This window comes from Lathyrus oleraceus, chromosome 4 (assembly GCF_024323335.1).
Source record: "Lathyrus oleraceus cultivar Zhongwan6 chromosome 4, CAAS_Psat_ZW6_1.0, whole genome shotgun sequence".
NCBI lineage: Eukaryota > Viridiplantae > Streptophyta > Magnoliopsida > Fabales > Fabaceae > Lathyrus > Lathyrus oleraceus.
Genome location: NC_066582.1, coordinates 285,373,257 through 285,390,549, shown reverse-complemented (window position 1 = coordinate 285,390,549; position 17,293 = coordinate 285,373,257). Strand labels below are relative to the sequence as shown.

Here is a 17,293-nt window from a genome sequence, read left to right as displayed (position 1 = left end):
GATAAATCATAATCCCTCGAACATTGCCTTCGAATATATGACCTTGTCCCTCGAACGTTGCCTTCGAATATATGACTTTGTCCCTCGATGACCCTTCGTTGTAGCCTACGATTAAATGATGATCGTCCCTTCGAATGCTAAGGTATCCTTACAAATGTTGCCTTCAATGACCAATCGACGACCCCACGATGTCCCTTTACATCCAAAGGATAAGACTACTTACTTCTCAATAGTAAGGATAATTTTACCCTCCTAAGGATAGGAAATACCTATAAAGACCTTGGTTAGGTATAACTCTTAAATGCTTGCTCACAGCTTAAAATACTTTTCACACCTCACACTTTTCAAAACATCTTTTAGAAAATCACCACTTGGTATACATTCGCACCAGAATCATCGCCGAGTTATATTTTTCTAAACATCTTTCAAAATCAAACGAGATAAACACTTTGTATACATTCGTACAAGAATCATTACAAAGTTAAACTCTCCTTTCAAAATATTTTCTAAACACACCACATTTCTCAAACACTTTCTCAAACAAGGAAAACATAAGTGAGTTAAGCAATTAAGAGCCCATGGATAACCATGGATACAAAGGGTGCTAACACCTTCCCTTTGTATAATGTACCTCCCGAACTCAAAATCTAATCAAGGTCTTTCCTGTTCTTTTCCGCCTTTCCTTATTGGATAAAAGAAAAGTCGGTGGCGACGACTCTTGCTATCCACAACATTGCTTTTCAAAGCAAAAACACAAAGTCAGTTCACCGTATCACACCGATAAAGGAGGATGAGGCCAGACTATTTGATAAATTTAAAGATATGTTAAAAAAACTTTAGGTAAGTCTTTCTTTTAATGAAATTTTAGAATTAATTCCAAAGTTTTCTAAGTTTATGCAGGCATTGCTTAAAGGAGGAAAGCAAAAGTTGACTCAAGAACAGGTCAACATGGCTGAAAAAGAGGAAGTGGTAGAACCGTTGGAAGTCCCACCAAAGATGAATAATCCAGGAGAGTTCAATATTACTTGCACCATTGGGGAGATGAAAAATCCCACATGCTTTATGTGACTTAGGATCGAGCATCAATATTATGTCGCTGAGTAAATTCAAGGAATTGAAGATATGCGAGATTATACCAAGCAACACGACACTAACTTTGGTTGACTCATCTGTGACTCGTCCGCTTGGTGTCATACAATATTTTCTAGTTCATGTAAATGGTATGACCTTCCCGGCATACTTTATGGTAATCAACATGAAAAATGATTCAGAAGGTTTTGTGATTCTTGGGTGCCTATTCTTGGCAACCGGGAAGGCAAAAATAGATGTGGAGACCGGTGAGCTAATTTTGAAGTTTAATAAAGAGAATGGGGTATTTCATGCATATCAATTGACATAATATGTAGAGGATATTGAGACATGCTATCAATTGGAAGATAAAGATAGTAAAGTTCACAAGAGGATGAAAAAATGAGTTTTTACCGGCATAAGGGTATCCCTTGCATCTAATGTGTTTTGAGCATTGATCATCAAGCTATTGACATGAAAGAAGCATTGGATGAGAGGCAACCCATCATTTTTTAATCAGTTTTTATTTTGCAAAATTTATTTTATTTCTATTCAAGGCCAGCCTAAGAGTAAGTAGCTACTCAAGCATCAAATTTTCCATGAAAATCTCTATGTTCTTGATTAACAAGTTTGTAGCTGCTTATGTTTTTTTTAGATTGCAAGTTCTAACTTTAACATTGAACAAATGATCCAAGAAAACAAAAAGGGGACTTGATCATGATGAAAGCAACTGACAACTTGAATGCAAAGGAAGAGAAAAGAATCAATGGACTTGTGCTCAACCTTCAGATGCCTCATCTGGTAAGGTTTGAGCCAAAATATTTCTATTGTTCACTTTTTCTTTCTTAGAGTGTATCCATACAATTTTATTTTATCTAGTTTAATCTATTTCCGATTAAGTTTTCTAGATTGATTGACACACATTGTGGCATGTTCTTTGTTTATAACTTTGAGCCTTCCTAGATCTCAAATAACACCTTGTAGTATTAGGACCATCCTTTGCTAGCCACTTTGAGACTAAGTCTTTCTTTCGGTGACGTAGCCTACAACTCTTAACCATTTGACTTGAAATAGTTTTTATTTGCAACCTCTCTTTGGAGTTAGGTAGAATGTTGGTTCTTAAAGTTAAACGAAAAAGATTAAGTTTGGGGTTACTCTTGGAAGTGAGCAAAGTTCTATATTTGGGATTGAGGTACTAGATTCAAGTGATCAAAAATTTCAAAATAATTGAAAAAATAAGAAATGAAAAAAATTACTTCTTCAAAAAAAAAAGAGAAAGAAAAAAAAAAGAATGACTGGAACTCTAGTACCAGCAAGAAGGAATAAAGTGGTAAGACAACAAAAGGAGAACTAGGAACGTAACTCCTAAGGTTTAAACCTACTTTCCTAAAAATATCCTACCCGAACATAAGTCAAATTACAACCCGAAAAGAACTCATATGTGTGTGTTATAATTTATATGATGAACTATATTATAACATGATCAAGCTAAGTATAATTTATTTTGCATGTTTATTGAGTGATAACCCTATCCATTGAGCGATTAAAGTAAGTTGAGAGTTAGGTTGATTACTCGTCAATGTTGAGTACATTTTCTAAATTTTTCGAATAGAAGTTGGAAGTTGGAACAATGGTCAGGTAACGAAAAAATATGGTGATGTTTAATTTCTATTGTACGACTTGTTGTTTGTTAAAATGTGCAGTTGCAGGTGAATTGCTTGAGGATAAACAAAGATTCAAGTTTGGGGATGTGATAACAATCTGTCATTACATATAATTAGTCCAAGAATAAGGGAAAAACAAGAGAAAATGAGCCAAAATGCAGAAATTCCCAAGAACGAATGAAAAATGACCAAGTATGGAAGAATAGGACTTAGTGAAAATTCTGGTGAAAATGAGTGATTTTTGATGCAGCTACTATAAAAATCATGCACACTATCGTGTGCGTGATATGGCTGTTTAGGATGCATCGCGTGCGCGATGCTGATATAATGCATGCGATGGAGCATTTTCTAGGCTTTTTTACCTAATGCGTTATAACCCGTTCTTAGTGCTTTTTAAGGGAATTTTCAGCAGTTTCGTAGGCGTTACAAATTTGTACACTGGAAGCACGATTTTATAGCATCAAAGGGTGATTTTAAGAGCATTGGAAGTCATTAAAGGCCAATCCTTCAAGGTAATTCTTATGTTCTTCTTCTTTATTCAATTAGTATGTAATTTTCATTATGAGCAGCTAAAGCTCCTAATGGTTAGGTTGTGTGATGATAAACCTTATTTAATCTTGTTGACATTATATGTTGGTTTAACTTTGTATGTATCCTTTGAATTATAATTTTATTCAGTTGTTTCCTATTCTTAATTTTTCTTATTTGAGATACTCTGTTCATCTAATGTTGGACACATATGGATTCCTTACCCGTAGCTTATATGTTGGACCTAGGGAAATGGCTATAACAGTTTTGTTAATTCGTCGTGAGATTATAGGGATAAACCCATTCATACAAGGCATCATACATCACAAGAGAGGATAAGGGGCTTCTAATACACAACATAACCATCTGTAGCGGTAAATTCATGACCATCAAGCTATGGATAAGCTAGACGTCAATAAAACCAGAGTCGCCACCGCGCTTTTATTGTTTCCAAGGGAAAAGGGAAAGTACGAACAAAACCCAAAAGATAAGAAGTTTTCAAATCAAAACTAATAAAATGCCAGAGATTACAGGTAAGGGGGTTGGTTACACAGAGGGAATGTGTTAGCACCCAAAGTGCCCTAGGGAGCCCTTTTTTGTGTGCATATGTGTTTTTTGTACAAATGATGTTTGCAAATAAAACAGAGTGTTAGGATGAGAAAAGAATTCATTAATTATATTTTTGTGTTTGACAAGACCTTCGGACTTGTGCCTACGTACCAACATAAAAATGAGGGATCAAAACCTCGTAGTTCGTGGTATCAATTTCAAAGTGAGTATATTGCTTTTAACAAAAATTTAAGTTTAACAAAGGCACAAAAGGGCCTAAACTAATTTGAATGAGTGTTAGTTCTTTTGGCTTTTGAAATTTTAAGTCAAGTATAATTAAGTTTATTTATAAGTTTGATTAAGAAAAAGTTTGAAAATGCAATGGCATAAGGCCAAGGTTTCTAATTTGCAATATGGTCAAAGTTTAGAAAAAAGACACAAGCAAAGAAGATTTTTAAAAGAGGGGGAGATTTTGAAATTAAAGAAGTGGGTAGGAGATGAAGAGACTAATCCTAAGCATAAATTTAAAACTTAAGAGTTGAAAAGATCTGACCAATGGACTGCAATCCAATAGACAAGAATGTCATATAGAAACCCAAATTTCCCTTGAACTTTAGAATCAAGCAATGTCAATACACAAATAGCAAGATGAAAGCAAGGCATCAAATAAAGGTAGCCACATCCAAGCTTAGCAATTCCATGATCTTCTTCAAAATTTCCCATGCATCAGATGACTGCCAAAAGTAAGCATTAGACACAGGTTCAAAATAACAGCTTCAATATGATCATGTTGCAGATGAACTCAAATGGATCTTCAATATTGTATCAGATGAAAGTTCACTTCACAAGCATTTGGTTTCATGAAAGTTGGCATTGGCTAAGTCCTTTGCAGAGGGAATGTTGCCTAAATTCTAAGTCCAATAGTCCCAGATCAAACCAACAGTCCACACAAGATGTTTTTTAGGGTTTTTATTCTTATTATGTACATTCAGGTCAAAAGACCACACAATCAAACAAATATATACAAATACAATATATCATAAAATTTGGTCCAAGTGGACAAAGGGAAAATGACATTAAAGTAAACAACTTGAATGATATGAACAATAACAAATGAATAAAAGCTTGAAATTAAAATGCATAAAAATAAATGGCTTGAAATTAAATGTTAATTGTTAGTTGGTTTGAAGTTAGTATTTCTTTTGATTTGTTTTTGTTTAAGTCATTCTTTGGAGAACACTCGACCCACTTATCACAAGCATGGATCCTTGAACCAAAATATCTTCCAAAGGAAGGAAAAAAGGCCAAGTTTCTGCACAATACCATGAAAGAGGGGAGACTTACAATCTCACTAACTAGAATGATATGCCTTTTGTATCAAAATTTAGCGCTATGTTAAGCAATCGTAATTGGACTTATGTAGAAGTCACAACTATTTGAGGTTACGCAATAGAATTTTGGTGTTAATGCATGTTAGAGACATAGTATAATGGACTATGCTCATGAAAAATACCACACACAAAAAGAATATGCAAAATGGGGGACCTAATCTCATCCATACTTATGTTGATTTTGCAATCAACTAGCCTTAGGATATAGAGATATTATAGATCCATGACATGAATGAATAAAGAAGGGGAATGAGATGAAGAGGGAGGGGAAATGGATCAAACACAAATTGGCCAAAGGAGGACTTTTACCAAATTAAGTTCATTCATTCATTTGGGAGATAGAATGTACATTCCATCAATCCCCTAAATCCAATGATCTTAACCTAGCAAAGTCAAATCAACCTTGACCAAGGCCCAATAACACAAGTCAAACTCACAAAGTCGATTAAAATGGCTCTACGCAATCTATTTGGCATTTAATCAATTAAAAATAATAAAAAAATATGCATTAAATTAAATTATGGTTGGTCAAATTCCTAAAACCTCATCAAAACACCAAACAAATGGCCATGAGGTTTATCATATGTCAAACAAGGTCAAAGGACCTTGGAGAATTTTTTTTAGAATTTTTGGAAACTTAAAAGTATTTTTAATCAATTAAAAAAATTCACAAAATCAATTAAATCATGAAAAATATTAATAATGATCCAAAAATTAATTTTGATTCAGAAAATGAAAAAGGAATTTATTTAAATTTTTTTGGTGAAACTCTCATATTTTTTGGATCAATATTAAATTTAATATGAATTAATGAAAATAGAACAAATAAAATGAAAATCATTTAATCAGAAAAAACGTGGACCACTTGATCTCCCTCATTAATTGAGGTGGCAGATCAAGTGGTCTAAAACGCGCATTCCACCAACGCACGAGTCAGCGCGCCACAACAATGGTATTCAAAAGCAACGCTGAAGATTAAAACGCAAAGGCTTTATCATGTGGCTCAGAACGTGTCCAACTCACCGCCCGAGCAAACCACCGGTCATCTTCTCAGGTGACCTTGTCGGACTGGTTCTCTCGTCACCATCACAAAAATGAAAAAGAAGGACATGATCTTAAAGAAAAAATGGCACTGGTCACGAATCTGACCTCAATTCAACCTAAGTCCAAGTATATGGAGAGATACATGGAGTTGAAATTTAAGGTACATGAACTGAGTTGCTTCGATTTGGCCTCAAAGAAACTCAATCTTCTTGCCTACATTGGTAGGACTTCATACAACCAAGGATCCAAGAGAATTGATGAGAATTGAGAGAAAATCGAAGAGAAGAAAATATATGGAAAATACCTTCAATGTTGTGCAAAGCTTGATCTCTCTTGCTTTAATTCGTGTTTGATCTTGCTTAGGAAGCTTGCAGAAGTGGCTTAGGATTGGTACAAAGCTTTGGATCCTAGAGTTTTTTAATCTCCTAACAGTGAGATTCAAACTCAATTTTCAAATGAAAATTCTCAGGTTTTCCTTTCAAATGTGAGGGTTTCAAGTGTGGGAGGCAAAGCTGGCGCACAAGGGTCCTCCAATCTGATGCAAGGGCCTCTTATTTATAGCTCAAGCAAGTGTTATTTTCACCTTTCAAAATCTTTCCAATTTTGGCAATTGCACGATGCATGCTTGCATAGGCGTGTACAAGCCCATGAAGCTACTCAATTAAGTCCACAATTACATGAAATTGAGTCTGAATGTGAATTCGAGTGCAAGGCAAAAGTGTGTAGCTGCTTGAAGATTGATCATTGCCAAATGATGCAGCCATGTTTAGACCATGCGCAGACCCCTCAAACCTTGTCCAAAATAAATGAATCTGGACTCTTTGGAAAGGTTAGATCAAAGGGAATAATTATTATGTTGAACACTTTTCCATTTAAAACTTGTATCATGATGAATTTTGAGGTGGAAGTTTGGAAATTTCAAATGTCAAAATTTTTTCTAAGTGTCAAGCCATATGTTCAATTATTCCATCTTTGCTAACTTTTTATGTGAGCTTCAAATGAGAAAAGTGTATTCATCAAAGTTGTAGATATTTCAAAAACCTTCAAAATGGTCAGAAATTTTACCTTATTTGGATTTGGGATGAATGATTTATGCATTTTTGAAGTTGAGGAAAATCACTTGTTCAATGGTATTGGTCCAAAATGACCTATAATGTATCCTCATATCACATGCTTATAAAAGTTGAATTAGCTCTTACTCTAAACATCAAGTTTTAAGTAGACGCCTTGAATTGTATTGTGAAACTTGGAAATCTTTCATCTCATAAAAATTGAGAAAGTTATGGCCTTGGGAAGTTGACCTCCAAATTAGGGTTTTGACAAAATGACCTATAATCTTTCAACATAAAAAATGACTTTCCAAGAAAAAATAACTCTATACATAAACATGAAAGTTGTTTTGAATGTCATTTAGAGTAACTTTTCTCTTGAAATCATTTTCATATGATGAAAATTGTAGGAGATATGGTCTAGGGGACCCCAGTTTTGATCAAATGAATTCCTCTGGTCAACCTCCATCAACCACCTTGCTAACTTGTAATTCTCTTGACTTTTTGGACTCATGGGAGATCATATATGCATAAGATGATGAGATTTGAAGTTTCCCTTGAAATATTTGATCAATTAGTGAAGAAGCTTGATGAAGAAGTTACATAAGATACCCAGATGAACTAGGGTTTCCAAGGCAAACCAATTCCAAACTCTTGAAGAATGTTTGATCAAAATAACATGTAGAAATCATGGGGACTCATATATGATTCCTAGAGCCTTTCTGGATCATTCCTTGGTTGAGCTCTTAGCAATGAGGGTCTTAAACCCTAGATGTGAACTTGATAGATCAAAGGTGATCATGTGTCATACCTACAAAAGAGTTAGACAAATGCAAAGACATATTTTTGGTTTTTGGTTAGTAAAATGATAAAATACAAAGGTATGATACAATCACATGGTGCTTGGTGATCTCTCTCATATGCAAACTCAATGAATGAGGGGTAAGGAGGATGCTAAGGTGTGATCCCAATGCCAATGCATATGATGAGATAGCATGAGGGATATTTGGATCAAAATTGGGGTCTAACACCATCTTAATTACTTTTGTTTTAAACTCTTATTTTGTTTTTCATTCTGCAACTTGACCCCCCACCCCCTTTACTATTTTTGAATTACAATGCACAATTGTTGGTTTGTTCGAAGACAATCCTTGTGGGTTGGATATTTTTATTACTATGACACTATCAGTATACTTGTCGAGAAGTCATCAGTAACACAGAGATCATATTACATATTATATCTAGTTCTTCTTCAGAACTAGACTCAAAGTTGTATGTTGTCGTGTCTTCGTCTTCATTTTGTATGACCTCTTTCTACTTGGATTTTTACATAGGCGGTAAAGGAAAATATTTGCTTCATAGGCCTTTTTATCGTCTGAACTTCAGTCATGGCTTGACAATTGCCACTCTTACTCGAGCTTTCATCCTCGAAGGCAACCTTTTTCTTGCGCTGGTGCCTTCTCCATTGGATACTGATCATAGTTTTTTTTCCGATTTTATTTTTTGGAAGTATAGGAATACTTATTTTATACTTGTGAGTTATCATGGTAAGATGATCTTGTACCCACTTCTATCGATCTCCACTTTCGTTGATCCAAATTTATTTTTACTGCAAACCTGGCACACTCATATAGGGGAGCATTGGTAGGTGGGACGTAAGTCCTATTTTGATGTGTTATGTGAAGGACTCCTCTTTTTTAGAAGATGAATTTGTTCTTCCCTCCGTATCTGCCAACCTGCCTTGTTGTTAAGGCACAACCTTCTCTTGTTCTTTGGCAGTCTCCTTGTCAAATACTGCAGTGCAACATGGACAAATAACACCTCTGAGCCCTTAATCTTGCACATATTTAGGAATTTAAACAATTCTTCCTCAACTTTGGTGTAAACTAATTTCATCTTCTCAGTGTAGTTGAGCATACTGACTTCGTCCACCTTTGTATCAAGGCCTTCAACAATGTCGACCATGATAACATCTACAAACTCGACCAAAATGGTTTCTTAAGCCTTCGAGGGGTCTGAATCACTTTTCATTTGAGGCTTCTATTCATCAGCAAATTTTAGCCTTCAATATTTCAGAGGTTTCTGCACCAGATCCCTGAAAAGGACATATTGAGAATTTTATAACCCAAAAAATTATGAAATTTACAAAAGAATTTTTTGTTTCTTTGTTCTAATGATGGCGTCTTGAGCCCCTTTGGGATTATGATTTAGCCATCGGAAACTATCAAGTCAAAAATTTCATCACACTTGGTTACATCAAATGTATATGTTTTTGTAAAAAAAATCTCATTTTTACTTGGTTCTACAAGATTTTTCCCGTTTGAAGATTTTAAAAACATACAAATGTAAGGAGGTCATGGCTTTAGTTCTTCCAGATTAACCTTATTTTCTTCAACATATTCACAACTTATGTTGGATCCTTGATCGTTTTTATCCACTTAAATATAGGTGACTTTTTATTTTTTGTGATATTTATTGACCTAGCCTTGTCAGCTTTCAAATATTTGACTTGTCGAACTCTGTCTGCTAGTTAGGTCATGTCCCTCAAGTATTAGGTGTCTAACTTCTTCCTAATGGGATAATTGAGACCTCCGACAGCCAGTTCCACCCACTCATGTTCAGGAACTTGTGTAAATAACTTTGCCTTTAATAGTCTGAACCTATTAAGGTAGTCGTCTATTGACTCATAGAACTTTCTCTTTACACTGACCAAATCTTTTTTGCTAATCTTTGATTGGCCCATGTAGAACTTCTCATGGAATACTCTTTGCAACTTATTCCAATTGCATATGGAAATTGAGGGAATGGTACTAAACCATGTAAAAGCATTCTTAGTTAAAGAATTTGGGAAATAATTCATTTTTAAGTTTTCATTATTGACCAAGTCTCTTGTCTCTAACTGCTATCTAGCAATATGTTTGACAATGGATTCATTGGTATCCCCTGCAAACTTAGTGAACTTAGGCATTTTCCAACCACTTGGAAGTTCAGTCTATAACACATATTCAGACTAAGTAGAGACAAAATTTGGCCTATGAAGGCCAACACTAAGGCCATTATGGGCTAAAATTTGTTCGATCACGTTGGCTATGTTATTTTCCCCATAAAATTATTTTGTTGGACATTCCTAACCACCTGGTCTGCATTCTGGTTACTATGCATCAATACTACCTCTGGGCCGTTTTGGCATGCATTATCTTCGACTGCCCTAGGTACGTGTTGTTCGACAGGTATAACCTACTGTGGTATTTGGTTATTAGGTACAAGATAGGTAGGCGCTTTAGAAGCACCAAAGAAGTCAATAATTCGACCCATCTGGTGCGTTAATTGTTGGTAACTATGGTTAGTGTTTTGAATCAAAGAGTAAACACAATACCAAATTGGTGTGTAACCATCTTAATCATATCATGGTTACTCTCATCCATTTGTTGCCTCATAGACTATAGGTAACTAGTAGTCATAGGGTGACATACCTTGAGGGTTATATCCTAACCCTTCTTGTGGTTGTGCCATTCGACTAGGATTGCTTACAGTTGTTCCTGATGCCAAGTATGAATTGGAAGAGGATGCAACGTTATTGCATTGTCTGCATATGTAAATGCATTGGTTTGTAGGTATGCCATCATTGTAGTTGGCATGTCATAAGGGCCCCGCCAACAGGGAGTAGTGTAAATTTTAGGAGAAAAGAAGGCCTGGGATCTCCTAAAATTGGTAGTGTGGCCCTAGGAGTAGTTGAGGTACTCGTTACTTGTGGTGGCGAAACCACCACTTCTGGTAACATCGTCGAAACTGGCATTTGGCTTATAATGGGAACGATTACTTCAATAGATGTTGAATTCCCACACCACCCACTACCATTTTGATGGGTTGTTCTTCTATATTTGGTTCGTCATTTTGTGGAAGGGAAGTATTTTTTTTACTTTCTTGCTTCCATATTCCTTTTAACTTTACCACTTCTCAAACGCATACACACTCAAACATTTATATGAAGAACAAAACAAACAATAAAAGACACAACACCTTCCAACAGAAGTTAAATTTCTTACACAAAAGGGTCCCACTGGGCAAACCAATTTGTTTATTGATATTTTTAGTAAACAATTACGATTTTTAATTCACTGAATGGATTAAAATGGAAAAAAATCATAAGGACAATTTGTGCAGAAAAGTACAATGAAAAGTGTCCGTGATTGATCTTTAGATGTTTGAATGCTGGCAAACTAAACATAAACTCTAAATGAGACGATGTAAAATTTCGTTGGAAGAAGAAAATAGACAAAAAAACATAATAAATGTCATAAAAGTAAAGACTTTATTCAAAAATACTTGAAGGATTTAAAGTAAGGACCGATACATACATTTTCTCATAAATTGTTTCTCTCTATGACTTAGATACTTTAGTTCTATAAAAAATAAATGAAATTTGCGATCTTTGATCACAACAATGATATCAACTTATATACTACTACAATTTTAACTGTCGGTAACAATTATCTCCACATAACTTGACATGTATCCCTTTATGTGGACTTCAGTCTTCTAGTTTGCTTACACACGTCTTCAATGTTAAAACTGTTGCAAACCACCCATCATATTGATAACTACCTTTGAACCCCATTAATTCCCCTGTCCAAAATCTATGGCTAACTCCTATTGTGGGGTCAAGATACATTCAAATCACCTAATCTTTGGACTTAAGAATATCCTAAGTCCCCAACAATCACGTGAAAATGTCGAACTACACACTTGTACACCTCATCTCCACGTCGAAGTGTTGATTAGTGCAAACCTTTTCAAGATTCTAGATATGTTTTGAAGAGAGAGTGATCATAATCTTATGGATATGTTCTTGAGACTCTTCTAAATCATGCTTCGTGAGCATTAAATACATTATGTCCCAAATTATCTGACAAGGTAGTCGAACCATATTTAGTCGACATGATTAGTATATCGAAGTTATGTTTGAGACTCTTGACATTTAGCATTTTCAAACGTGGTCATTACCATTCTTTCTCAAATTTCTCAACTAAAATTTCCAAACTAACAACTACATGATAAATATTACTAATTTCCCAAAACAAGTTATACATTATCTCTTTTATTATATTTTTGTAAAACTCAACACGAATTTGGGGCTTTTAATTATTTGAGGTCATATGTTGTAGGTCTTCTTGCATTTGCGCAGGACCGATCCTAGACTGACCATACTCAATGATATGTTTATATATTAAAATGTATCAACTATCAACGAGATATGTCTGCCTAAGGTGGGTCTGTCCACTTTTCCCCATTAATGTTGAGATCAATCCATATTCGAGTTCATATTAGATGAAATCACTCCATACCCAAATTCATATCCAATTTAGTGAGAGATCATAATGTACATCATCTTCAAAACGGAATGTCTAAAGGAAAAAGTGCTTTAAAGGTGAGAATGAAATGTATAATTTTAAACAAATTTTAATATCAAACCAGATATGTTATTAACAATCTTTTCTTTTAGAAGAGTTATGAACAAATATTATTAATAATAATAATAAGTTAAACAAAACAAATCAGTTCTTTCTTTTTTGAAAAATATAAAATAAAAATAGTAATAGAAAACAAAACACCCCACGGAGGCCGCGCATATTTATAGTGTAACAAACTGATGCATAGCCTTCCAACCAAGACAGTATCTCTCCTCACCAACCACTCCCTTCCATATTCAAACACTCACTCCCCCTCTTCCTGCAAACTCACCAACCTGCCGGCGATTTCCCGATCGTTTTCGGCGACTTCAAATGGCCAAGCAATGAATGAACAGCCATTACCGGCGATCCTCATGCCTCTCTCTTGCGTCTCCGACGGCGACCTCCTCTGCGGAGAGGACACATCCGAAATCCTTACCGGAGACTCGACGGAATACTCCTCCGATCTCGATTCATCATCGCCGTCGTCGTCATTATTCGCGGAGGAGGAAGAGTCCATTGCCATTTTTATCGATCACGAGCGTAAGTTCGTCCCTGGATTCGATTACCTCTCAAGATTCCAATCTTGTTCTCTAGATGCCAACGCCAGAGAAGAATCAGTTGCATGGATTCTCAAGGTAAACAAAACCAATATCACTATAACCCTCTGTTTCACTCATATTACATTAATGCCACTCACCGCACTGGTCCTTCACGATAAAATGCATCACGTGCGCTGTGTAACCGTTTCTTCGTGTCGGAGTTCTACATCTTATCATTACCGGTTCCCGGCGTCGATGAATTATTATTATTATTATTATTATTATTATTATTATTATTATTGTATATTTCACTTCATGTGAATTGGATGGTTTACAGGTACATGCATACTATGGTTTTCAGCCGTTGACGGCGTACCTTTCCGTTAACTATATGGATCGGTTTTTGGATTCTCGAACTTTACCGGTGAGCTCTCGTGAGGTGATTGCAATAGTTGCGGGTGTGAATTAAACACATGACACTTTTTATATTGTTTTGTTTCAGTTGTTTTCGTAGTAAACGGTAGTAGTTTTCATCACTACTACTATTGATTTCCAAACGGCTTGAGAAATTATGCAAAGAAATGTTTCATATACGGTGTTGAGTTTTCAAACTTCAAAGTCTATAAATGTTTGCTGCAATAAATTTTCATGACTCGTTTTGTTTTCTTGGTTCTAGTGTTTTTGTTTCGAGGCATCTTGGTTGAAAATGAGGTTTTGATGAGTGTTGAAAATTGAAGGACGCTCCAAATATCATTATAATGCGACTTTGACATATTTTCGAGAAAATGATAGTCTCGGTGTGTTTGTTGACACTTCCAACACGCCGCTTTAAAAGCAATGCTAAAAATGATTAAGAATGTGATGTTGATAAAAGTTAGATGTTGAGTTATGCTCAATTATTTCAACTTATGACGCGTGTATCCCAATTTTAGAATAATTCCTATTAAAATATTTATTAAAAAATTTAATACTAGTATATTTTTATGGAAAAAGTGTACATTTATACTGCAAAAATACTGTATAAATTTACAATTACCGTGAGTGTATTCTGCAATATATACTGGGAGTATGACAGCTACCAGAAGCTGCTAGTGCTTCCCTCTTTTCGACATGCATGTCACGTGAATGTATCTGTGCCATAAAGTTTGAAAAGAATTAGTGGATTTCTACTATTAATTGAACAACTATTTCTATGTTAACAGGAATCAAATGGATGGCCTCTGCAACTTCTATCAGTTGCATGTTTGTCTTTAGCAGCAAAGATGGAGGAACCCCTGGTTCCTTCTCTCTTGGACCTTCAGGTATAAACTAATTAATGATTAGAACCAGAACCCCATGTTCATTTGGCATGTCAATCCATGTAGTGATTATACTAGTAAGTTGTTTGTAATGTTGGATATTATATAAACAAACTGCAGGTAGAAGGTGCCAAATACATATTTCAACCGCGAACGATTTTAAGAATGGAGCTACTTGTTCTAACTGTGTTGGATTGGAGGCTAAGATCAGTCACCCCGCTTAGCTTCCTTAGTTTCTTTGCGTGCAAATTAGATTCAACTGGAGCATTCACCGACTTCCTTATTTCTCGTGCTACAGAAATAATCTTATCTAATATCCAAGGTAGTTATTCCCTTTTCTACCTTTTCATAGTGCTAGAAAATGTAGTTAAGAAAGTAGTTTTTTTTGTTACTCCAAGAACCTTGATATTGTGGTAATAATGTTGTCGCGATCATGATAGTGATGGATCTCTTTTTTTGAGGTGTCAATGTTAATGAGTTTCCTGATTGAATATTTTGTAAGAGTAATTGCGATTGGAGACCTCAATTTAAAACTGCGACAACTCTATATTGCGAGTTTTCAATGTTAATGAGTTTTTTTTTGTTTGCAGAAGCTGGCTTTCTTGCTTACAGGCCATCATGCATTGCTGCAGCTGCAATACTCTCTGCAGCCAATGAAATTCCTAATTGGTCTTTTGTTAAGCCTGAACATGCTGAGTCATGGTGTGAGGGCCTAAGAAAAGTAAGTACACATAATTATCACACAAATATGGTTATTTATATGTTTACCAAAACACATATCTGTCTGTAACAGGAAAAGATTATAGGGTGCTATGAGTTGATGCAAGAAATTGTGATAAGCAATAACCAAAGAAATCCACCTAAAGTGTTGCCACAGCTGCGAGTAACAACTCGAACCCGAAGGTGGTCTAATGTCTCATCATCATTTCCATCTTCCTCCTCTTCACCCTCTTTCTTATTATCTTATAAAAAAAGGAAATTAAATAGTAACTGCTTCTGGGTAGATGATGACAAAGGAAACTCTGAGTGAAGAGAAAATAAACATAAATAATAAAGGAAAAAGAGGAAATAAGGGTGTCAGTCTGTCCAGAAACCTCAACAGTTTTAAGAGGTTTTTGCAATGAAAAGTTGACAATATATGTATGTATGAGAGTTTGATGGGTTTCGAGAGTACTAGTATTTAATTAGTATTTTTTTTTCTTTTATGTTTTGAGGGTATGTATCCACATTCAATGGGTTTGCAGAGATTCCCTAGGGGAGGTTGATTTTGGAACACACATTTATTGCTACAAGAAACAGAGTGTGTGACAGTGAAGAAAATAGAGATAGATGAATTCCATGTCGGGGATAGGAATTCAAAGGTTACATTGATTATAGGTGAATGAGATGAAAGATGGTGGGTCAGTGCTCTAGCAACATGGAAGAAAAAAAACAGAGCATGCATCAATGGGGGATGAAAACTCTGAAAAATTGAGCTGTTTTTGACTTGTTATGGGAAGAGATTTATGAGTGAAGTTTCTTTTCTTGGCGCCACTCACTTTCCTTTGAATGGGTACTCTCAAGTCTCAACAATACTAGTACAAAACATCTACTACATTTCTATGGACTTTTCCTATGGTACGTGTGAAGACGGATTTGGCACGTGCCAATCACTAGTGTTTGAGTGATTTTTTTTACTTCTCTTTTTTTGGCCACGAGGTTTGGCCTAACTATACAAGACTCCATTATTTGGTGTCAAACGCGTGTGATGGGAAACACGTGTATATAGTTTTTTTTATATATATACTTTTAATTTTTTTATTGGTTTTCAAAAAAGAGGTGAACTCTCTTTTACATAGTGGCCTAATTGGCTTTGAAAATGGAGAGGTGAAAAGGTCTTTGGGGCCTGATCCTTGTGCGTTGTGTATTCAATTCAATAATAATATCACCATGGATTTGAATATTTTATACATTTCTGAAAAATTTTAAATTTTGTTTTCCCTTTCTTATATAAATCATGTGACTTGACGGGCTCACTGTGACCCCTAAGTAGTTTGGAAGTTATATATGATAAGATACGATGCTACATCCATATGTATCTCGAATGTACAATTTGAAAACTAGAATGTACAATTTGAATGATTTGTTCTACTTGCATCCCACTGATAAATCTCTGGTATATTATTGAGTCTTGCTAGCTTTTGCACATGATTCCGTATTAAGTACTTTGTAGTTTTGCCATTTGTTCTTATTAATGACTCAAAAGTAACTGGTATAAGACACTTTATGGAATCTAGGGAGGCAAATTTTTGAAGTGGATTGTCTATTTGGTCCCACTACCCATAACATTCTTGTCATTTTATAAGTATTTATTCATTCACTCCCATGGATCTTCTATCCAAATGGGTAATTTTAAGATTTTTTATTTTTTTTTACAGTTTCTAGACGGCGATGCAGCGACTCTTGTTTTTTAACATTAACATTGTATTCAAACCGTACAACGCATTCTTTATTAGCAATGACTTAGCATCCAAACTCGCATTCTTTACAACGCATTCTTTATTAGCAATGACTTAGCATCCAAACTCGCATTCTTTACAAGCAACGACCTAGCATCAAGCACATTCTTTAGGAACAATGACCTAGCATCTAAATTCGCATTCTTTATGAAAAACGACCTAGCATTCTTTATGAAAAACGACCTAGCATCCAAATTCACATAGTTGATTTG

At 35.2% G+C, this 17,293-nt stretch overlaps 1 protein-coding gene across 2 annotated transcripts; it reads left to right on the top strand.

The window, feature by feature from the left end:
• The first annotated feature begins 12,929 nt into the window (after positions 1-12,929).
• On the top strand, positions 12,930-16,530 carry LOC127075138 (cyclin-D1-1). Of its 2 annotated transcripts, none has more exons than XM_051016589.1 (6): positions 12,930-13,381; positions 13,623-13,724; positions 14,488-14,586; positions 14,704-14,905; positions 15,174-15,304; positions 15,377-16,530. In XM_051016589.1, exons 1-6 carry the CDS (start codon positions 12,944-12,946, stop codon positions 15,611-15,613), a joined length of 1,209 nt encoding a protein of 402 aa, XP_050872546.1. In that variant the 5' UTR covers positions 12,930-12,943; the 3' UTR covers positions 15,614-16,530. The 2 variants fall into 2 exon arrangements, with proteins under 2 accessions (XP_050872546.1, XP_050872547.1); XM_051016590.1 differs by having other exon boundaries at positions 12,933-13,381; positions 13,623-13,709.
• The last annotated feature ends 763 nt before the right edge of the window (positions 16,531-17,293 follow it).